At 51.5% G+C, this 17844-nt stretch overlaps 1 protein-coding gene and 1 long non-coding RNA gene across 2 annotated transcripts in view; both read left to right on the top strand.

The window, feature by feature from the left end:
• Positions 1-383: 383 nt before the first annotated feature.
• Positions 384-6596, top strand: LOC125284870. Its single transcript, XR_007191954.1, has 3 exons — positions 384-1109; positions 2006-2102; positions 6391-6596. It is a non-coding gene; the product is annotated as an uncharacterized LOC125284870 (long non-coding RNA).
• Positions 6597-6622: 26 nt separating this feature from the next.
• The window catches only part of ash1l (ash1 (absent, small, or homeotic)-like (Drosophila)), a 34602-nt gene continuing 23380 nt past the window's right edge, over positions 6623-17844 (top strand). Inside the window, 2 exon segments of the mRNA XM_048230165.1 lie at positions 6623-7329; positions 8183-12665. Of these exon segments, the coding sequence (XP_048086122.1) occupies positions 6649-7329; positions 8183-12665 (5164 nt within the window). The 5' untranslated portion in view covers positions 6623-6648.

Raw genomic sequence — 17844 nt, 5'->3', positions numbered from 1 at the left:
TTCATCATGGTACCCCCTCTAATGTGGAAAAACTTGTGGTCGGTTGTCAATCTGAAGCACCATGGTGACCCAAAGAGCAGTAGGCTACTGGCTGCCAAACCGGTTGCTTCAGTCTTTACAAGTCAATTACCATGAATTATAACCAAGCCTATGTTGCAATAATGCATGTATTCTTCGCCTGTAAAGATCATACTTTAGAAAGATACCTTGAACAATAGCCTACCTAAAACTAAGAAGCCAAAGCCAATCTTGAGGTCACTAAATATTTCAGGAATATTAATATCATAAATGTCCATATATAGACTGTGCGTATCGACGGACTGTTCCTCTGTCCCGCCTATTCATAGAAGGAGCCAATAACATGCATAAACTGTTATGCACAAGGGAAACAGGCAAATGAAACATAAGGCTTTCGTACAATTTCCCAGTTAGCTCGTTATGATTGGATTGTAGCCACTTTACAGACACTTGAACAACCCGCCTCTCTGCAACAATTCCCACGGGAGTCTAGATTCTTCACTGTGGGTAAACACTGCCACGAGCGCACGAAAACACCAAGGCGCGTTTTTTTCCGCCTAGAAAGGTTCCAGAAGGATTGTAGAGGTCACGTAGGATCATTCGTATACAGATACAAGATTACTCTCTCGAATCCAAACTGTCCATTACGTAATGTCGTTTTATATCACATCGCATGCCAAGGTCTAACATTGTTAAAGAGAACACAAACATCTCAAGCGGAGAACTGGGAGAAACGGGAGAAAGTGGTGAACACTATACGCCACATGCCCTCCTCCCTCCTCGCTTGGTCCTCCTCCCCTCGCTCACAGTCTCTCCCTCCCTCCCCTCCCGCTCTGTGACGGAGAGAATGCCCGTGTTGTACTGACAGAAACGTTACGGGCTTAGCAGGCATGGAGGCCCGATTAATGAGAGAGGCCCATTCCGACACGTCCAAGCTCGACTAACACTGTCCCGGAGAAGGATTCCGGCGACATTCTGGGATACGACGGATAATTACCGCTGTACAGAAAAAGAAGGAGTGGGAGAAGAAATACAGGGAGAGATCCATTTCGGGTCTCTGTTGATTCAACGCAGCCGCCATTTTGTTGACAGTTCGTGTTTTTTTTAATAACCTATCCAACGCTATATCTGAATATTATTTTACTTAAAATCAATTGTGGTTAATGTCTCTTACAACATATATGTTTTATTACTGTTCTTTTATTGACTAGACGAGAGTGCATACTTTGCAAGGAAAACAAGCTAGCCAGTTGCAGCACACTGCTTCGTTAGCCGAGAGGGCTGTACACAGTTAGCCCGTAGCTAGTCGTAGCATCTGAGTGGATATGACAGGACAGATTATTCGTTTTACCAACGGGTTTGTCTGGTGTAATTATCTTGCTATAACGACAGTGTGGCTATTGTAATCATAAAGTCGGGTGTTACTGATCTCCTGGATGTATAGCGTATGGCCACGTTATCAGAGAACCAGCATAAGTTACACCTAGCAATCCAACCCTGAAAAATGATAGGCAGTTAGCAAGCTAGACTGAAACGCACTGGATACAATGTAGCACCAGGGTATTATTGAGGTCTAGCTTGCTACAAAATAAACATCTCCCTTAAATGAATGAATTGTGTCAAGCGGACGACATAGACAGTGTGCATGCGACACACTGTAATGTCCACGCAGTAAAATACACTTTTTGGTAACGGGAGAGTTATTTAACACTATTAGTGGGCACTGTCTAAATAATTTGCTCTCTCTGGATAGCACCCTGGCTACCTAGCGTACGTATTTCACTAATAGGACGTTGGATGGGGTCACTTCTGTGATAGCCTGCTAGCAGGTTTCATATCCATAAGTCAAGATAACAGCGCTTTGTTGCGCTATATTTACCGATTGTTAACATTTCGTCCTGGAGAGAAGTATGATGGAAAGGACATTGCTGGATTTCCTTCGTTATTTTGATAATTGTCTTTTATCTCATTTTCCCTGGCAAATCAGCACTTGCAACAAAAATACTGTGGCGACCATGTTGATACACAAGAAGGGAGGATTTTGATCCAAATTATGTGAGCTCCGTTTTTGGACCGCTATTAAGGTGAGTTGCTATAATGGCTATGCTGTTATCGAACCATTTTTTAGCGCTGTCTAGATTTTGCTGACTCCTCGCCTTTCAGGTGTTGGGACAATGTAGTGTAATTTTAATCTGTTCATTGTATTTTCTAAAGAAAACGGAATAACGTTAGCGACTTGGTAAGGAAAGCAATGGGGAGAGACAGGCATGGTGAGTTCTGGAAATCTCGCATCAAATCATTACTTGCACGAGGCTATCAACATGTTTGACGGCGACACGCTTGTGAAATCATTCGGCAGGTGTAAACAGCGAGGTTCCCCTAGTTCTCTCACCTTGTTAATAATCGGATCCTAACGGTCTTTGGAAAGTTCATTGAATAATATAGTGCAAGTAGTTTCCTTGTGTGTTGTGTTATTCTAGTAAGAATTGGATTTGCGCTTTTTTGGAATCAGAAACTGTCCTAGGCGCTAACATTATTTGTTACTTGACTATTTTTGCAAGTTGTATGCGTTTCATATGATACTTGCCTAGCGAGACATGTCGATCATCCTCAGATAACCTCAGTTTCAGTACGGTTCACAGCACATACAGATGGCGTGTGTGTAAGACTTGAACGAGAGCAAGTGGAACTACATGTGTGTCTTAAACAAGTTGCTAAATAAGTGGACCTGTCTGGAGACTGCAGGGCACCTTTGAACTCTGACCCACAATAGCACGTGGCCTGTCTCATGTCAGGAAATAACGCGTTCACTCGTAGAATGTTGAATAGAGAATGCTCGAACATTGCTAGGGAAAATCCTGTTGTGGCTGAACTTCCAGATATACCACTAGACGTTTTCTTCAACGTTGTGTTGTCATATATTTCGAGAATGCGTTTGGATTCATGCAATAAATGACTGGGTTTAAGATTCAAAAGAGACGGTGCCGTAACTTGTGTGTGAGCGCACAGCTCAGAGATCTTGCGTGTCTCCAGGATAAATTCAGCAGTTTATGAACATCGTGTGCAAAAGTGCAGAGTGCGAGGGAGGGGGCGCGCTAAATTGTTTACTATGTATACGTATTCATCCGCTGCGTTGTCGTACACCTTCCATTTATCTCTCTACCTCTTTCTTCCTTTCTTTTCCCCACTTTATTAATTATAAAACCCGTCTGTGTTTCACAAAAGGTAGAATACCTATAGCTTTTGATTGGTCCTTACCATGTATCCATCTTTCTGAAGAAGACCCTATTGATCATTTTCATGTGTTTATCCTATAATTCTACTCTGCTTTCTCGGTATTAACTTAACCTGTCACAAGTTGAGAAAAAGTTGGTTTTCTGCTGTATTGGACACATTGGACTTGTATCCAACATATGGAGATAATGTACTCCACAGAGAAAATACTGATGAAGCAATTTGTGTTTGTCATGCGGTGTAAGTACCCCTAGGCAAAGAACAGACTGATTTGGGACTGTTCAGAAGTAGCCAGTCCTGACCATCTTAAATACATCTGAAAACCTTTAAAAGAACTCGGAGGTGGCATTCTATTCGTAAGGAATGTGCACATGAAGAAGGATTGTAGACAGAATGATGAGTCAGATGAAAACCTCTGCCGCTCGAATCTGGCGAGGGTGATAAGACCACAAGCGGATCGTGTGCACGCGCGACAGAGAGAGACAGCGCGAGAGAGAGGAGAGTGCAGAGTGCAACTCTGACACCTCAATGTTGTGCCTCTCTCAGTCTGTGTGTGTGTGTGTGTCTTGCTCGGCTGTCTGTGTACAGTGAACAGCGCCGAGAGGAAATAGGGGAATGATTGTCACTGAGGGAGTGGACGGACAGGGGAGAAAGCAAGAGGGAGGGAGCGCTGGAGAAAATGTGTTTTCGATTAGACGGAGCACAGTGACTCTAGTCTGACTGCCTTACTTTCAGCCCTCCGAGAGAGAGAAAGAAACACAGCGGAAAGAGATGGAGTGAGTGTGTCTGTGAGAGAGGGAGAGAGAAAGAAAGGGGGATTGATGTAGTGAGGGGAAAAAAAGAGGGAGGTGTGAGTGAATGTGGTATGTGTGAGTAGGGGAGGGGGTTGAAGTGAAATGGGGTGAGTAATTGTAGTAAACATAGAAAAGAGGGTGTGGGGGAAGCGTGGCACAGCACAGACCAGACCAGAATGTAGACCCCTAGCTCACGTGACAGATAGATTTCTCACTAAATTGCTCCTTTTTACTCCGTGGACTTGGCAGTTGAGGCCGGCCGGTTTACCCAGCTGTCACATGTAATTGTGTAGTGCCCTGGTGTGCCCAGATCTGGACCAGGAGTCCTCTTTACGATCTCACTCTCTTTCTTTCTTTTACTTTTTATCTCTGTTTTTGTCTCTCTCTCTCTTTACTTTAGTCCTTTACTTCATGCATCTCTTTTTCCTTATCTTACTGTCTTACCCGTCGTTTCACTGTCTTGGTTTCAGTTTCTCTCTCTCTCTCTCTCTCTCTCTCTCTCTCTCTGTCCTCTCCCTTCTCTCTCTCCTGCACCTCTATCCCCCACTCTCTCTCCCTCTCCCTCTCCCTCTCTCTGCCTCCCACGTTGTGATTGGCTGAGTCGGAGGGCTGGGGAAGGCAGCCGTATCCGTTGTCTCCCAGTGGGGTTTGCCGTGCTGAGGTCACTGCACTGAACCGCCTGGCGGTGACTTCACTTGGAGAAAGCACCTGCTCTGGGCAAACCCCACATTAAATCACTCCACACAGCCCAGGAGGACGCACAGAGAGAGGGAGAGAAGGAAAGAGAGAGGGAGAGAAGGAAAGAGAGAGGGAGAGTGGATGCAGAGAGAGGGAGAGAGAGACAGGACGCAGAGTGAGAGAGGGAGACAGAGAGACAGACAGATTGAGAGCGAAGGAAAAAAGTAAAAGACTGATTTAAGATGTTTACTCCCCGATGCACCCCCCCCCCCCCTCAGCCCCTTCTGGGATGATGATTAGGATCCTTAGTCGACGACGAAGTGCTGAGCCAATTACCCTCAGCTTATGCTACCGTCCTAGACCGATTGGGGCACCGTGGTGGTGGTGGAGGTAGCGATGCTTTACCAGCTGTGCCGTCCTTTACTTTCTGACCACTCCTCATCCCTCTAGCCTGGCCTGCCCACAAGGCCTCTCGGGACACAGAAGCCTCTTTTCTCAACTCACCCCTACATCGGCACGATAAACCACACAGCCTCTGAGACCTTGGTGTGGGTAGCCAGCCATGAAAGTACTAGCTCTAATGGAGAAAGGCATGGAGAAGACCTATTAGTGGTGGACGGTGGTGGTATTAGCGTAGTGGCTAAAGAGGTGGCTTAGCATGCAGTAGTAGACAGAAAAGTTGTGGGTTCGATTTGCAGCTGCCACCACTGTGTCCCTGAGCAAGGCACTTAACCCCTAAGTTGCTCTGGGAAAACTGGCCCTTGTAATAATCGGCATACATGTATAAGTCGCTTTGGTTAAAAGCGTCAGTCAAATGGATAATGATGCTGATAATGGAAGAGAGTTCCATTATCAGCATCATAGTTGTTCCCACAAGTTGTTCCCACAAGGCTTCCGTTTTAACGTTCCATATGTTATCTTAATGAAGCGGAAGTAGATTGGGAACAAAATAGAACGTTCAAGCATTGTTTTTGTTTTTCTTGTTGAAAGGGTCTATAAACATAAGAGGGCAAGGTGCTAAAGACTGCTGGGTGGACCGCAGAGTTGGAGGGGTGTGTTACAGACAGCTGGATGGCCCACAGTGGAGGGGGTTTGCCAAGAAAACTGGCAAGAAAACTGCCCCCGCCAAAGCTGTTGAGCTGTGTTAGGAAATGCCATGTGTATTTTGTGTTTGTTCACAGGCTAAACTGCTTTATTAGAGCTGTTGAGCTGTGTTAGGAAATGCCATGTTTATTTGTGTTTGTTCACAGGTTAAACTGCATTATTACACGTTTATAGCAGGCTGTCTGTCTCTCAGGTTGTTAATTTGCATAGCTCTTAGGCTACTCATTAAGAGACTTGGTACTGCTAGAGGGGACTTGCCACCACAAGGTGAATCCACCAAGGAGAAATGTCTCTACTCTTGTCTGTGATGTTTCCCCCCCACTGTTCGTGCCATGCTAATTTGTGTCACTTAACGTGGGCAAGGTTACAGTCGTCGCTAATGCGTGTGGTGATGTCATCCAGTGTGCCGTGGTGGATTCACCGGACAGATAGCTATGCTCTCAGATCACTGAGGTGTGACTAATGCAGAGCTCTGTGTCTTTCCTACCTTCCCCCCCCATCCCCCTCTTCCCTTTCCTCCTCTCTCTCTCTCTCTCTCTCCCTACCTGTCCTTATCTCTTAGATTGAAGGTGAGAGGGCTGGCCAGCCAGGAAAGGGACAACTGCACCACTGCCAGGAGAGGATTGCTTTTTCAGATCTCTCTCTCAACCCCCCTTTCCCCTTCCCCTTTACTCCCCCTCCCTCCTCCTGCTGAACCTTTGCCTCCCTCCCCAGCACCAGTGAGAGAACTCTTGACCTGACGGCCGCACCTACCATTTCCCCACATAACACCCCCCCCCCCCACCCCCCCCCACCACCTCCTCCGACCCAGAGCACACACATGGATCAGAGGACTCAGGGGGGACCTACCACGCCACCCCCCCTCTCCGCCACAGCTCCCGCAGGCGAGCGCGAGAAGGAGGGCGTGGGTGGGAAAAAAGAGGAAGAGGACGAGAAGAGGAAGAAGGAACGCGAGGGGCCACAGTCACAGTCACAGTCGGAGTCTGGCGCAGGCACCGAGGGGACGCCAGGTGACCCTTCCCAGCAACCGCAGCAGCAGCTGCCGCCGCAACAGTCCCCTCAGTTCTCCGTTAAAGAGGCCACGTACGCGGAGGGCAACGTCAAGATGAAGATCGGCCTGCAGGCCAAACGCATGAAGAAGCCCCCCAAGATCATGGAGGACTACGTGTGCCGACCGGCCTTCCGGGCCACCGTACGACACACCGGGAGAGGAGGGGGAAGGGGAAGTCGGGGAGCAGGAGGGGCGAACGACACCACCACCACCACCACCACCACCGCCGCCAATGCCTCTGCCACCACCACCGCCACCACCACCACCACAGCCAACGCCACCACGCCTGGCGGGCCCACACAGAGCCCGTCGCTCGGGAAAGAGTCGGAGAAGAGTCAGAGCGCCGGCACGCGGCCTGCCCCGCCTCCAGCCCAGACTCCTCCCCATCAAGCCCCGCCCACATCCACAAGCCCCATCACTCCAGTCAATGGAAGCCCACCGGCTAAGAGGGTAAGAGATCCTCCACTTTCAAATATCTGTTTACCGTACGCAAAGGCTGAGAAGCAGCACTGACAGAACCACGGCTACTACGTATACTCAGTGATATCACTCAGTAATCTACTTACAATAGAGTTTAAGGATACCTGGTGTAGTTCAAAACATTCCAGTCAGGGTTTAAGTAATCTGTCATCATTGCCCACTTTGTCTTCTATGTGGAACAGAGGGAAGTGAGTTTTTCTCATTCTTCTCTCCTCGTACCTTGTGTGTATGCTGTACCTCTCATCCACTATTATCTCCTCCCCCACCAAACTGTCCCCACATTGGCCTTGCTAAGTGTTATTGAGCTTGAGCCGAGCGTCTTTAGCCCTGCAGACAACCGGGGGCAGAGAGAGAGAGCCCCATCAGTGCACTGGGACTTCAGCGAGACAAACAACACACTTACCGCAATCCTCTTGAGCAGGCACTTTCCCCCTTTAGAGTCAAGACAAAAAACCCTGCCCAGGAGTAGGCACTTAGCTGGATAGATCAAATTCAATTGAACCTGAGGCAGATTCCTGCTTGTCAACGCGAGGTGTAATTATGGAATTAGAGCCTCACCTAAATGGGTTTATCAGTCTCATTCTGAAAACTCTGCCTGTGTGACCAGGCCTTCATTTCATTTGTGTCCAGTTCCTCATTGAGTTTTCCTGTTTGTGGTAAACTGGGGCAATTTTAGACAGCTAATGATATAAAGGGGCTCGAATGTTCCAGAATTATCCATAATAAGCGTTCTAAACTCCTCCCTTATTCTCTCTCTTTATTTCTCTCTTTCTCCCTCTCCCTCTCTCTCTCTCTCTCTCTCTCTCTCTCTCTGTCTACACAGGCTCCCCCAAAACTGGTCAGTAAGTCCGAGAGCAAACCTGAGGGGAAGGCGACGGCCTCAGCGGAGAGACCCCTAAATCTCCACCGCCCGCTGCCAGACTCAAAGTTGCACTCCTCCACCAAGAAAGCTCCCCTGGCGCAGCCGAACGCCGCCCTGGCCAACTCCAGCCCGTCTCCCCCGGCACCCCCGGCGCCCTCTAACCACGAGCCCAAGATGGACGGCGTCATGATGAAGCCGCCCCAGTTTGCGTTCGGCGAGGCTCAGCGGGAGCAGGACCGCGGGGTCCCCGGCTGGGGAGGCTCGTCCACCGTCACCGAGAAGCTGGCGCAGCTCATCGCCACCTGCCCCCCCACCAAGTGCCCCAAGCAGCCTAAAGTGCGCCGGCCCTCCCCGTCGCCCTCGCACAGCAACTCGGTCCCCCTCATCTCCAACCTGCAGCGGCCCGAGAGGGCCATGGCCAACAGGGCCACCTACTCCCGCATCCAGCACCTGTCCCCTCCACCGCCTGTCTCACGGCCCCCCGGCCGGCCTTACGGTTCACGCAACAAAGACAGTGTCATGGACAAGCTGACCACCAGCTCCCGGAAAGAGGAATCCGATGGTGGGGTCAAAGGGAACGCCAGCAGCGGTAGCAGCATCAGCTGCACCGCCACAGCAACCACCACCACCGCCGCCACCAGCTCTGCCCTTCACTATGGCAACAGTCGCACTAACCACAGCAAATGATAAAGTAAACAACACAACAGCAGCAATAACAACAACAGCAACAACAACATCATCAAGACTCAGTCACGGCTCACGCACGGTTCGCCTCACTCCTCTTCCTCACCCACCCTGTCCTCCTCTTCCTCCTCTTCCTCGTCTTCGTCATTAGACCAGAGAACAGGAAGCGGCTCCACACACATAGGGGCCTCGTCCATGCTGGGCCCTCGACCGAGGCCCAGTCCCTCCCGGACGGAGGAGAGCGGCGAGAAGGACAGAGAGCGAGGAGAGCGCGACGGCAAGGACGGCCCCAGAGACTTGAGCAAAGGCTCGTCCCCCTCTGGGCTGGGGAAGTCGGAGGCGAAGGAGAGGGAGAGGGGTTTTGTCCTGGCCGCCAGAGGTGAGCGCGGAAAGAGCTCCAGCCCGGCTAAGAACAGCCCGCTCCGGGACAGCCGACCCAGCCGGACGGCGAGCCCGGCCGAGCCTGGGACGCGCCGGAACACCTCCCCGTCCGAGCCCTCGGGCGGCAGTCCGCCGCCACCTCTCAGCGACTCGGCGCCAGGGTCCCCAGGGTCGCCGGCCGAGCAGGACAACAAGCCGCTGAAGAAGCGCCGGGGTCGCCGGCCGCGGTGGACGCGCGTGGTCAACCGCTCCCAGAAGGCCGCACAGGACGCTGCTTTGAGCCAGGCCAAGCCTGGCATGCCTATGTCGGCCCTGGGACCCAACCCACCTCCCGTCCGGAGACCCGTGGGGCGACCCCCGAACCCCAACAAGGTGCAGGTGCCCCCTGCCGTCCCACAGCTCTTCGACGCCCCGCCGAAGAAGAGGGGACGCCCCAAGTCCAAGATGCCCCGCCTGGACGCCCCGGCCCGTGGGAGACCCCCTCTCAAGTTGGCCACCTCCAAGGTGTTCTCCAGCTTTAAGTCCAAAGAAGAACAGGACCCCCCGGTACTGCACCCTGAGGTGGACCTCAACCCCCCCAAGCCCATGCCGCGAAAGCGGGGGCGCCCCAAGCGCCTTCCCCCTACGCTGCCCCAGGAAGGCCAACCCCCTACATTAGCTCCAGAGCAAGGCGACTCCGGCGACAAGACCTTCCGCAGCAAGGGCAACGGCCAGCTCATCATGAAGACCATCATCGGCAAAATCAACAAGATGAAGACGGTGAAGCGCAAGCGGCTGCTGAGCCAGATCCTGCTGGGGTCAGGGGTCGGGCCGGAGGGTGAGAGCAGAGTGGCCGGAACCAGCACGACCAACACGGTGGCGGCCGCCACGCAGTCCCTGTCGTCCCTGGCCGCAACGTTCGGAGGGAAGCTGGGGCCCCAGATCAACGTCAGCAAGAAGGGCACCATCTACATGGGCAAGAGGAGGGGACGCAAGCCCAAAGCGGCGGCTAACCCCCCTGCGGGGGCCCCGACGCCCCCTCCAGAGCCCTTCCTGTCCCCCAACACGTCCTCCCCGCACCACCCGCACCCCTCCCAGTCTCTGCAGAGCCAGCAGCACCACCAGCTTCCCCCGACCGATGTCTTCCCCTCGCCGTCTCTCTCACAGTCCAGCGGTGGGCAGAGCCCCATCAGCGATGCCAGCTTCGTGGAGCCCGGCTCGGTGCACTGCACCCACTGCAGCCACGGGCACCACGGCCACCACGGCTTCCCCTTCGCACCGCCGACCTTCTCCGCGCCCTCGCCGCGCTCCCTGGGGCCCATGGGCTCTGGCTCGGGTTTGGCCTCGGCGGCGTCTCAGAAGAAGTCCTCCTGCCGCGGCTACCACCACCACCACCACCACTACCGGACGCACTACCACTACAGGAAGGTGTCGCCACCCCGGCCACTGCTGCCCACCTCGCCCGCTCCGCTGAGCGAGCTGAAGGAGGCCACCCCGTCGCCGGTCAGCGAGTCGCACAGCGAGGAGACGGTGCCCAGCGACAGCGGCATTGGCACTGACAACAACAGCACGTCCGACCGCGGCGAGAAGGCAGGAGGTGCCGGACTCGGTGGCGTCGGGATGCCCCAGGGTGTCGCCAGCGGCCTTCTCATGCCAGGGGTCATGGGGTCGGCCGTGGGCGTCGGGGCGGGTCTCAGCCCGCGTGGCAGAAAGAGACATGCCTCCTCGGTCCTGATTGACCGACCCTCGCCTTCTCCCTCACCCCTGGGGGCCCGGTCGTCCCCCGACCCGCGGCGGGCTCACCCGGCCGCCGGCCCGGCCTCGGCACTGGTCGGGCACAAGGAGAAGCACAAGCACAAGTGCAAACGGCGGGGGCACGCGTGCCCGGCCTACGACAAGCTCAAGCGCCAGAAGCGCAAGCGCAAGAAGAAGTACCTGCAGTTGCGCTCACGCCGCCAGGACCCCGACTTCCTGGCCGAGCTGGACGAGATCTGCGTGCGCCTGAGCGACATCCGCATCTCCCACCGCACGCCCGCCATGCGTCTGGGCAGCAGCCTGGCGCTGGGCGCCGCAGGCGCGGGGGGAACCGGCAGGGGCGCCACCCTCGGTAGCGGGCGCAGTAGCGGCGGCAGTGCCAACCCACCGCCCCACCACTACCTGCACCGAGACCTGTTGCCCACCATCTTCCGCATCAACTTCAGCGGCTACTACTCGCCCCACCCCGCCTACCCCTGCGACTCCCTGCACTATGTCCGCAAGCCCGACCTCAAGAAGAAACGCGGTCGCCCCCCTAAGCTGCGTGAGTCCATGTCCGAGGTGCCCTTCGTGCCCGGTCTCGGCTTCCCCCTCTCCAGCGGTGGCTTCTACCACCCCTCCTACAGCGTTCCCTACTCCTCTGCCCCTCTGGGGCTGGGCTACTATCATGTTACCCCCAGCGAAGCCCTCTACCCCCCGCATTCACCACCTCCCCCTCCCCACTCGTCAGCAAGACCACCGCACCACTCCCCCTCCTTCCCTCCGCCACCCCCGCCCTCCTACATGCACCACCACCCCTCGCACCTGCTGCTCAACCCCTCCAAGTTCCACAAGAAGAAACACAAGCTGCTGCGGCAGGAGTACCTGGGCGGGGGCCGCTCGCCGGTCCTCTACCCGCCCATGGCGCCCGAGCTCTCCTTCGGCTGGCACCACAAACACAAGCACCGGCACAAGCACCGCGAGCGCTGCGGCGGCCCCGACGAGCAGCTGGAGCGCGGCGGCAGCGCGGAGAGGGCCGAGCGGGCAGAACGAGGAGAGAGGGGAGACGGCGTCGGGCTGGGCAGAGGAGGAGGAGGAGGAGGAGGAGGAGCAGGGGGCATGGAGGCCCTGCAGCACTGTCGGTTTGGGAGAGACGGGTCGGCGGAGAGTGCCGGCAAGCCCACATCGTCATCAGCGGCGGCTTCAGCCAACTCTCCTTCGTCATCTTCCTCATCCTCGGCCGAGCGCTACAAGAGGAAGGAGGCGTCGGCGTCGTGCCTGGGCCCCTCACGCCTGGCGCTGGGCAGTCGCGGCCACACATCAGCCGACTCCTGGTTCCGAGTGGGCACCGCGGAGGCCGACTACGGCAAACTGTCGCACCACTCCGCCGGTCAGCCCGGCGCCTTCTCCGACGGACACGCTGCCCAGCCTATCGGCTGCTCGGACAGCGAGGAGGACGAGGGCCTCTCCCCGGCGGAGGACGACGCTGAGCCGCCGAGCGCTCAGCACACCAACTTGTTCGCCTCGGCACTCACCAGGAGCTCGATCGTCGCGTCCGGTCGGCGGGAGGCCCGGGCCTCGATGGGCGGTGGCGGGCGGCCTTGGCGCCGATTGGACAGATCCCTCCGGAAGGACCGGTCCACCTCGGCGGAGAGGAGAGAGACAGGTGAGTTGTCCCAGCCTGTCTGTCCTCAACCTGTCTGTGTGGATGAAACTACCCGAGATGAAGAGGCGTCTGTCCCGACATAGCGGTAGTCTCGCTGGCCAGGCGGTCAATGTGAGGTCTGGTAGCTGTGACTGCTTAATGTGGCTGAGAATGGAAGAGTCATGTTGCAAAACCCCTACTGACCCAAAGACTGCTGTTATCTTGCATGACATTTATGCTTGGCCAATTCTGAAATGAAATTTCTTCGGTCCAATACACTTATTCCTGTCGCGTTGTGGTTTGCTAACAAGTTTTGCTAACTGACTTGAATGAAAGTTGCAAGTGTGCAGATCTCCTCATGTTTGTTCTTGTGGATAGACAATGACAATGGTACTAACACATGGCTATCTTAGGCTAGTGGAAATATTAACATCAGACGGCGTGTGCCAGTTTGTTGGCTAGCCATCTGAAGATGGGACTAAAGTAGTTGTAGAACTAGGAGAAAAAGCAGACATGTACCCTAATAGAGAACACATGCAGGTGTGTAAGCTTTCTTCTATGCATCTTGTGTGCCTGTGTGCTTTGCTTTGCTTTGCTATGCTATGCTCTGAGCTGCTGTAGCTGTGCCTCTCTGTCTGTGCTGTACTTCTTTTTATTTCTGGTCACACTTTACTTGGATGGTCTAAAACGATGTACAGATTCTCAGATTATTAAAACTTAACTTTCTGTTGACACTCTGCTAACAGCAATTTATGGTCATGGTTTGGGTTTGGTTAAGGTGATGTTTCAGTAATTTCTTCAACAAACAATAAAAAATAAATTTGCAAGGTAGACTATCCAAGTTAAGTGCCACTTTTTCCATTTGCTGGGCCTTTGATGTATGTATTGTATGTATGTATGTATGTGTGTATGTATGTATGTATGTATGTATGTATGTATGTATGTATGTGTGCTGTGCCTCAAATTCATTGCTATGGGGCTTGGTCTCCATGCAGTGCTCGCCGGTGTGTATCGTTAGTGTGTGCCTGTCTGCTAATCCTCCCCTCCTGCTATCCCAACACATCTCCCCAGCTTGGCTGAATGGCAATAAAAGAGACTTGAAAACACGAGTTTGTGACATGCTTGTCTCTCTCTTTCTCTCTTCCCTCTCTCTCTCTCTCTCTCCTTCTCTCCCTCTCTCTCTGCTCTGTGTATACGAGTAGTGGTGGCTCTCTCCTGTGTGTTCTTTGATATCTGTGCTGTCCCTCTTTTCTGTCTCTGGTTGTTGTATCTGCGTTCTGCCTTTGGGGTAGCTCTACTCTCTGTCCTGTCAATCAGTCAATCAGTCAGTCTCAGTCAGTCAGTCAGTCAGTTTGGTGTGGATAGAGAAAGGGATTACAGTGTATTATCTTGGGTATTTACACTAGAGTTTTGCTTATATTAAAAATGTGAATCCGGTTAGAATAACAAGGAACTACAATAAAAGAATTTCAAAGCATTACAGACATAACAAGGAAGACATTAAGAGAAAAGAATGAATAAGTCAGCAGTGCTCCATAAGCAGACAATTTAAGAAGTAGGTTTCTTTAGAAACCTATTGGTATGCAGAGTATGCCAGTCTTACCACCACTAGGTTAACTCGTAAACAAAAAGATTGATATATGACCTCTGACATAATTCAGTACTATTTTTAGAGAAATATCACAGTACTCAACTAAATCAATTTGTCCCCCATTGCTAGCTGTTGATGTGTCTGTTGCCTGTCTATGCTAGTGCCTCTGTGATGTGCCTGAGGCCCATGCTCACTGCAGCTCAAGTTTGGAAGCACATACTTTCAGTGTTTTTCAAGAAATGTATAGCTAGTTTTTTTGACAGATACATAGACCTGTACAATTGCCTCGAGCGCTATACACACAATGTACGTAAGTTGTGAACAAGCTTTGAAATTGTACATGCAGGAAATTTCAAGACGCCTTTGGATAACATTGATAGGAATTGTTACACTAATGGAATTAATTAAGCAGTAAATTGTAGCAGCTTCAGTGGCTCTGAACTATTGTATGCAATCCTCCCAAACATTGTAGAAAATGTAAAATAATGTAGCATAAAACTTCTCTCTGATGACAATTTAAACCTGCATTTTGTTATTTTACTGAATAAAAACAACAGAAAAAGTGATTCCAAACTTTTGAGAGGTAGTGTTTGTCCTCTGATGTGTGTGTGTGTGCGTGTGTATGTGTGTTCATGGATGAGTGTGTGTGCGTGTGTGTAACTCTGTCCTTCAGTCATGTGTCACAGTTGTATTGTATTACTACAGTGTCCAGTCAGTATGTTTTAGAGGTATTTGCACGGTAGCCAGTGTGTGTGTGTGTGTGTGTGTGTGTGTGTGTGTGTATGTTTTGCAGTAATTGCGTCTGGGCTTGTCCACTGGTGTCTTTAGTTTCTCCACTGGCCCTCTGCTGTGTCCACACACCATATGGCACGCTGTGTGATTTTTGTGACTGAATGCAAATATCTTGGACCGTTTAAAGTTGGCCCCATTTCAGCTTGACATTGTGAAGGAGAGAGCGGGAGAGAGAGAGAGAGACAGAGAGGGGGAGAGAGAGGAGAGAATTAATGCACCAAACGTGTTGTCACGCTCCAAATATAGCTGCTCTTGCAGCGTGTCCTGCGGAGTACTGTGTGGACGTCCAATGGCATGTGGCATGTGCCCGACACACGGTCACAGCTCCACTGTGGAGGCCTCTACACCACCACCACCACCAGCAGCAGCACCACCAGCAGCAGCAGCAGCTCCCGCTAGTTAGTTAGTTAGTGTAGCTAGTGTTACTCTAGCTAGCTAGCTAGTGTCTTTAGCTGCGTACGGGTGTGCTGGTGTGGGTATAGCTCAGCTGAATGAGGTTAGCTGAACCCCCCTCAGAGACTCCTCTGGTATTGATGTGGACAAGATGGGATAGAATAGCGTAGTGTAGCAGCATAGCACAGCACTCCGTTAATAGTCTTGCCTTCAGTGTAATGGTTCTGCAGCAGCCACAGCAGAGTAATGAAGTGAAGTGGAGGGCTCTTAAGCAGAAAGAGGTTTCTAGAGGAGGTTTCTCTTACTCTTAGGCTGATCCTGACAGGTAGTGCTGTATAGCAAAGTGTGGTTTCAGAACTTGTGTAGGCTTGTTCTCTCTCTATACACATACACACAACACACAGAGATATATATAGACTACAGCTGCACTGAATATTACTGAACAGGTGAGATAGAGAGCTTTGTGTAATGATTCTCCTGCCTTCCAGGCATTGCACTTTGCCTTTTGATGGACGAGGGCTGTGTGTATATATGTGTGTTTGTGTGAGAGTGTCTGTGGTTTGGGTGTGTGTACTGTGTTGTGTGTGTATGTGTCTGTGTTTATGTGTGTGCATCTGTGGGTATAGTGTGTGTGTCTGTGTTTGTTTGTGTGAATGCATCTGTGGTTTGTGTGAATGCATCTGTGGTGTGTTTGTGTGAGAGTGTCTGTGGTTTGGGTGTGTGTACTGTGTTGTGTGTGTATGTGTCTGTGTTTATGTGTGTGCATCTGTGGGTATAGTGTGTGTGTCTGTGTTTGTTTGTGTGAATGCATCTGTGGTTTGTGTGAATGCATCTGTGGTCTGTGTGTGTGTCTGTGTTTGTGTGTGTGTGAGAGAGACTGGAGGGTCTCAGGGCTGTCTGTGTGGCGTGGTGTGTGTTTGTGTGTGTGTGTGTGTGAGAGAGAGACTGGAGGGTCTCAGGGCTCTGTGTGTGGCGTGGTGTGTGTGTGTGAGAGAGAGACTGGAGGGTCTCAGGGCTGTGTGTGTGGCGTGGTGTGAACCCAGTCAGGGTAATCCAGGATTAGAGCCCAGGACACGGGGTCGTCCAATGGTCAGCCAACGACAGCGTTGTGACGCTGCTTACACTGCTTACAGCCATGCTGCTGCTCACTGCCACACACACACACACACACACACAGACAGACGCACACACACAGACAGATAGTAAGACACACACACACACAGACAGATAGTAAGACACACGCACACACACGCAGGTGCTAACACCTTATACTCATACCCACTCACAGACACACACACACACACACGCACACACACACACATTCCCATACCTCTACACTTTATTGCACACTCATATTACACTCATACCTCAGCACTTTATCACCCAAATTGCTCCATCCCCATTCACATGATGACAGTGATAGCTGCGCTGCTCTAACCTTCCTTCTCTACACAGCCCTCTTTCACACTATATATGTGTGTGTGTGTGTGTGTGTGTGTGTGTGTGTGTGTGCATGCAACATACACACAGTGTACATCCGTCATGAGTCTCTTAGTCCTTTGATCACATCCTTCCTCTACTATGCTGAATGATCCGATTATGCTTCTTGATATGGATACCTTTCAGTTATGTAATTAAGGAGTGAATATCTTTAAGGCCGGTGATGTATTAAGTGGTCTTAGATGGATTAAGTGCGCGAACAAGACTCATGGCGTTAGGCTAGTTAGTTTGTTTACTTCCGGCGCTAAGTCTGACATGGTTTTAAGGGTTTATTGTGAATGGGATTGGCTGTTCTTCTGTAGTATTCGATTTCTGTTGTCCCAGACATTTGTGCCAACAAGCAAATACCAAGAGCCACAATAGCTTCCTGTTGTACCTTAGCTCACCAAACGTCAACTTTACACTTTGTTTCTATTCATAGCTACATTGGCATGCTGCCGTAATTTCCGTCATATTTATTTCCATGTCTTCCTCTTGACATATTGTAACTTCCTGTCACATGTCTTACTGATCAATTCTTATAACTACACACAAATAGAGTACACAAAACACTTTGCACTGACATCTTCACCAGTGAATACTGACAATACCTATAAAACCCAGTGCAGTACTGACAATACCTATAAAACCCAGTGAATACTGACAACACCTATAAAATCCAGTGCAGTACTGACAATACCTATAAAACCCAGTGAATACTGACAATACCTATAAAACCCAGTGAATACTGACAACACCTATAAAATCCAGTGCAGTACTGACAATACCTATAAAACCCAGTGAATACCGACAATACCTTTAAAACCCAGTGAATACTGAATACTGACAATACCTATAAAAACCCAGTGAATACTGACAGTGCCTATAAAACCCAGTGAATACTGACTACTGACAGTACCTATACAACCCAGTGAATACTGACAC

This window comes from Alosa alosa, chromosome 20 (assembly GCF_017589495.1).
Source record: "Alosa alosa isolate M-15738 ecotype Scorff River chromosome 20, AALO_Geno_1.1, whole genome shotgun sequence".
Classification (NCBI taxonomy): Eukaryota; Metazoa; Chordata; class Actinopteri; order Clupeiformes; family Clupeidae; genus Alosa; species Alosa alosa.
This window is presented reverse-complemented; position numbering and strand designations above follow the sequence as displayed.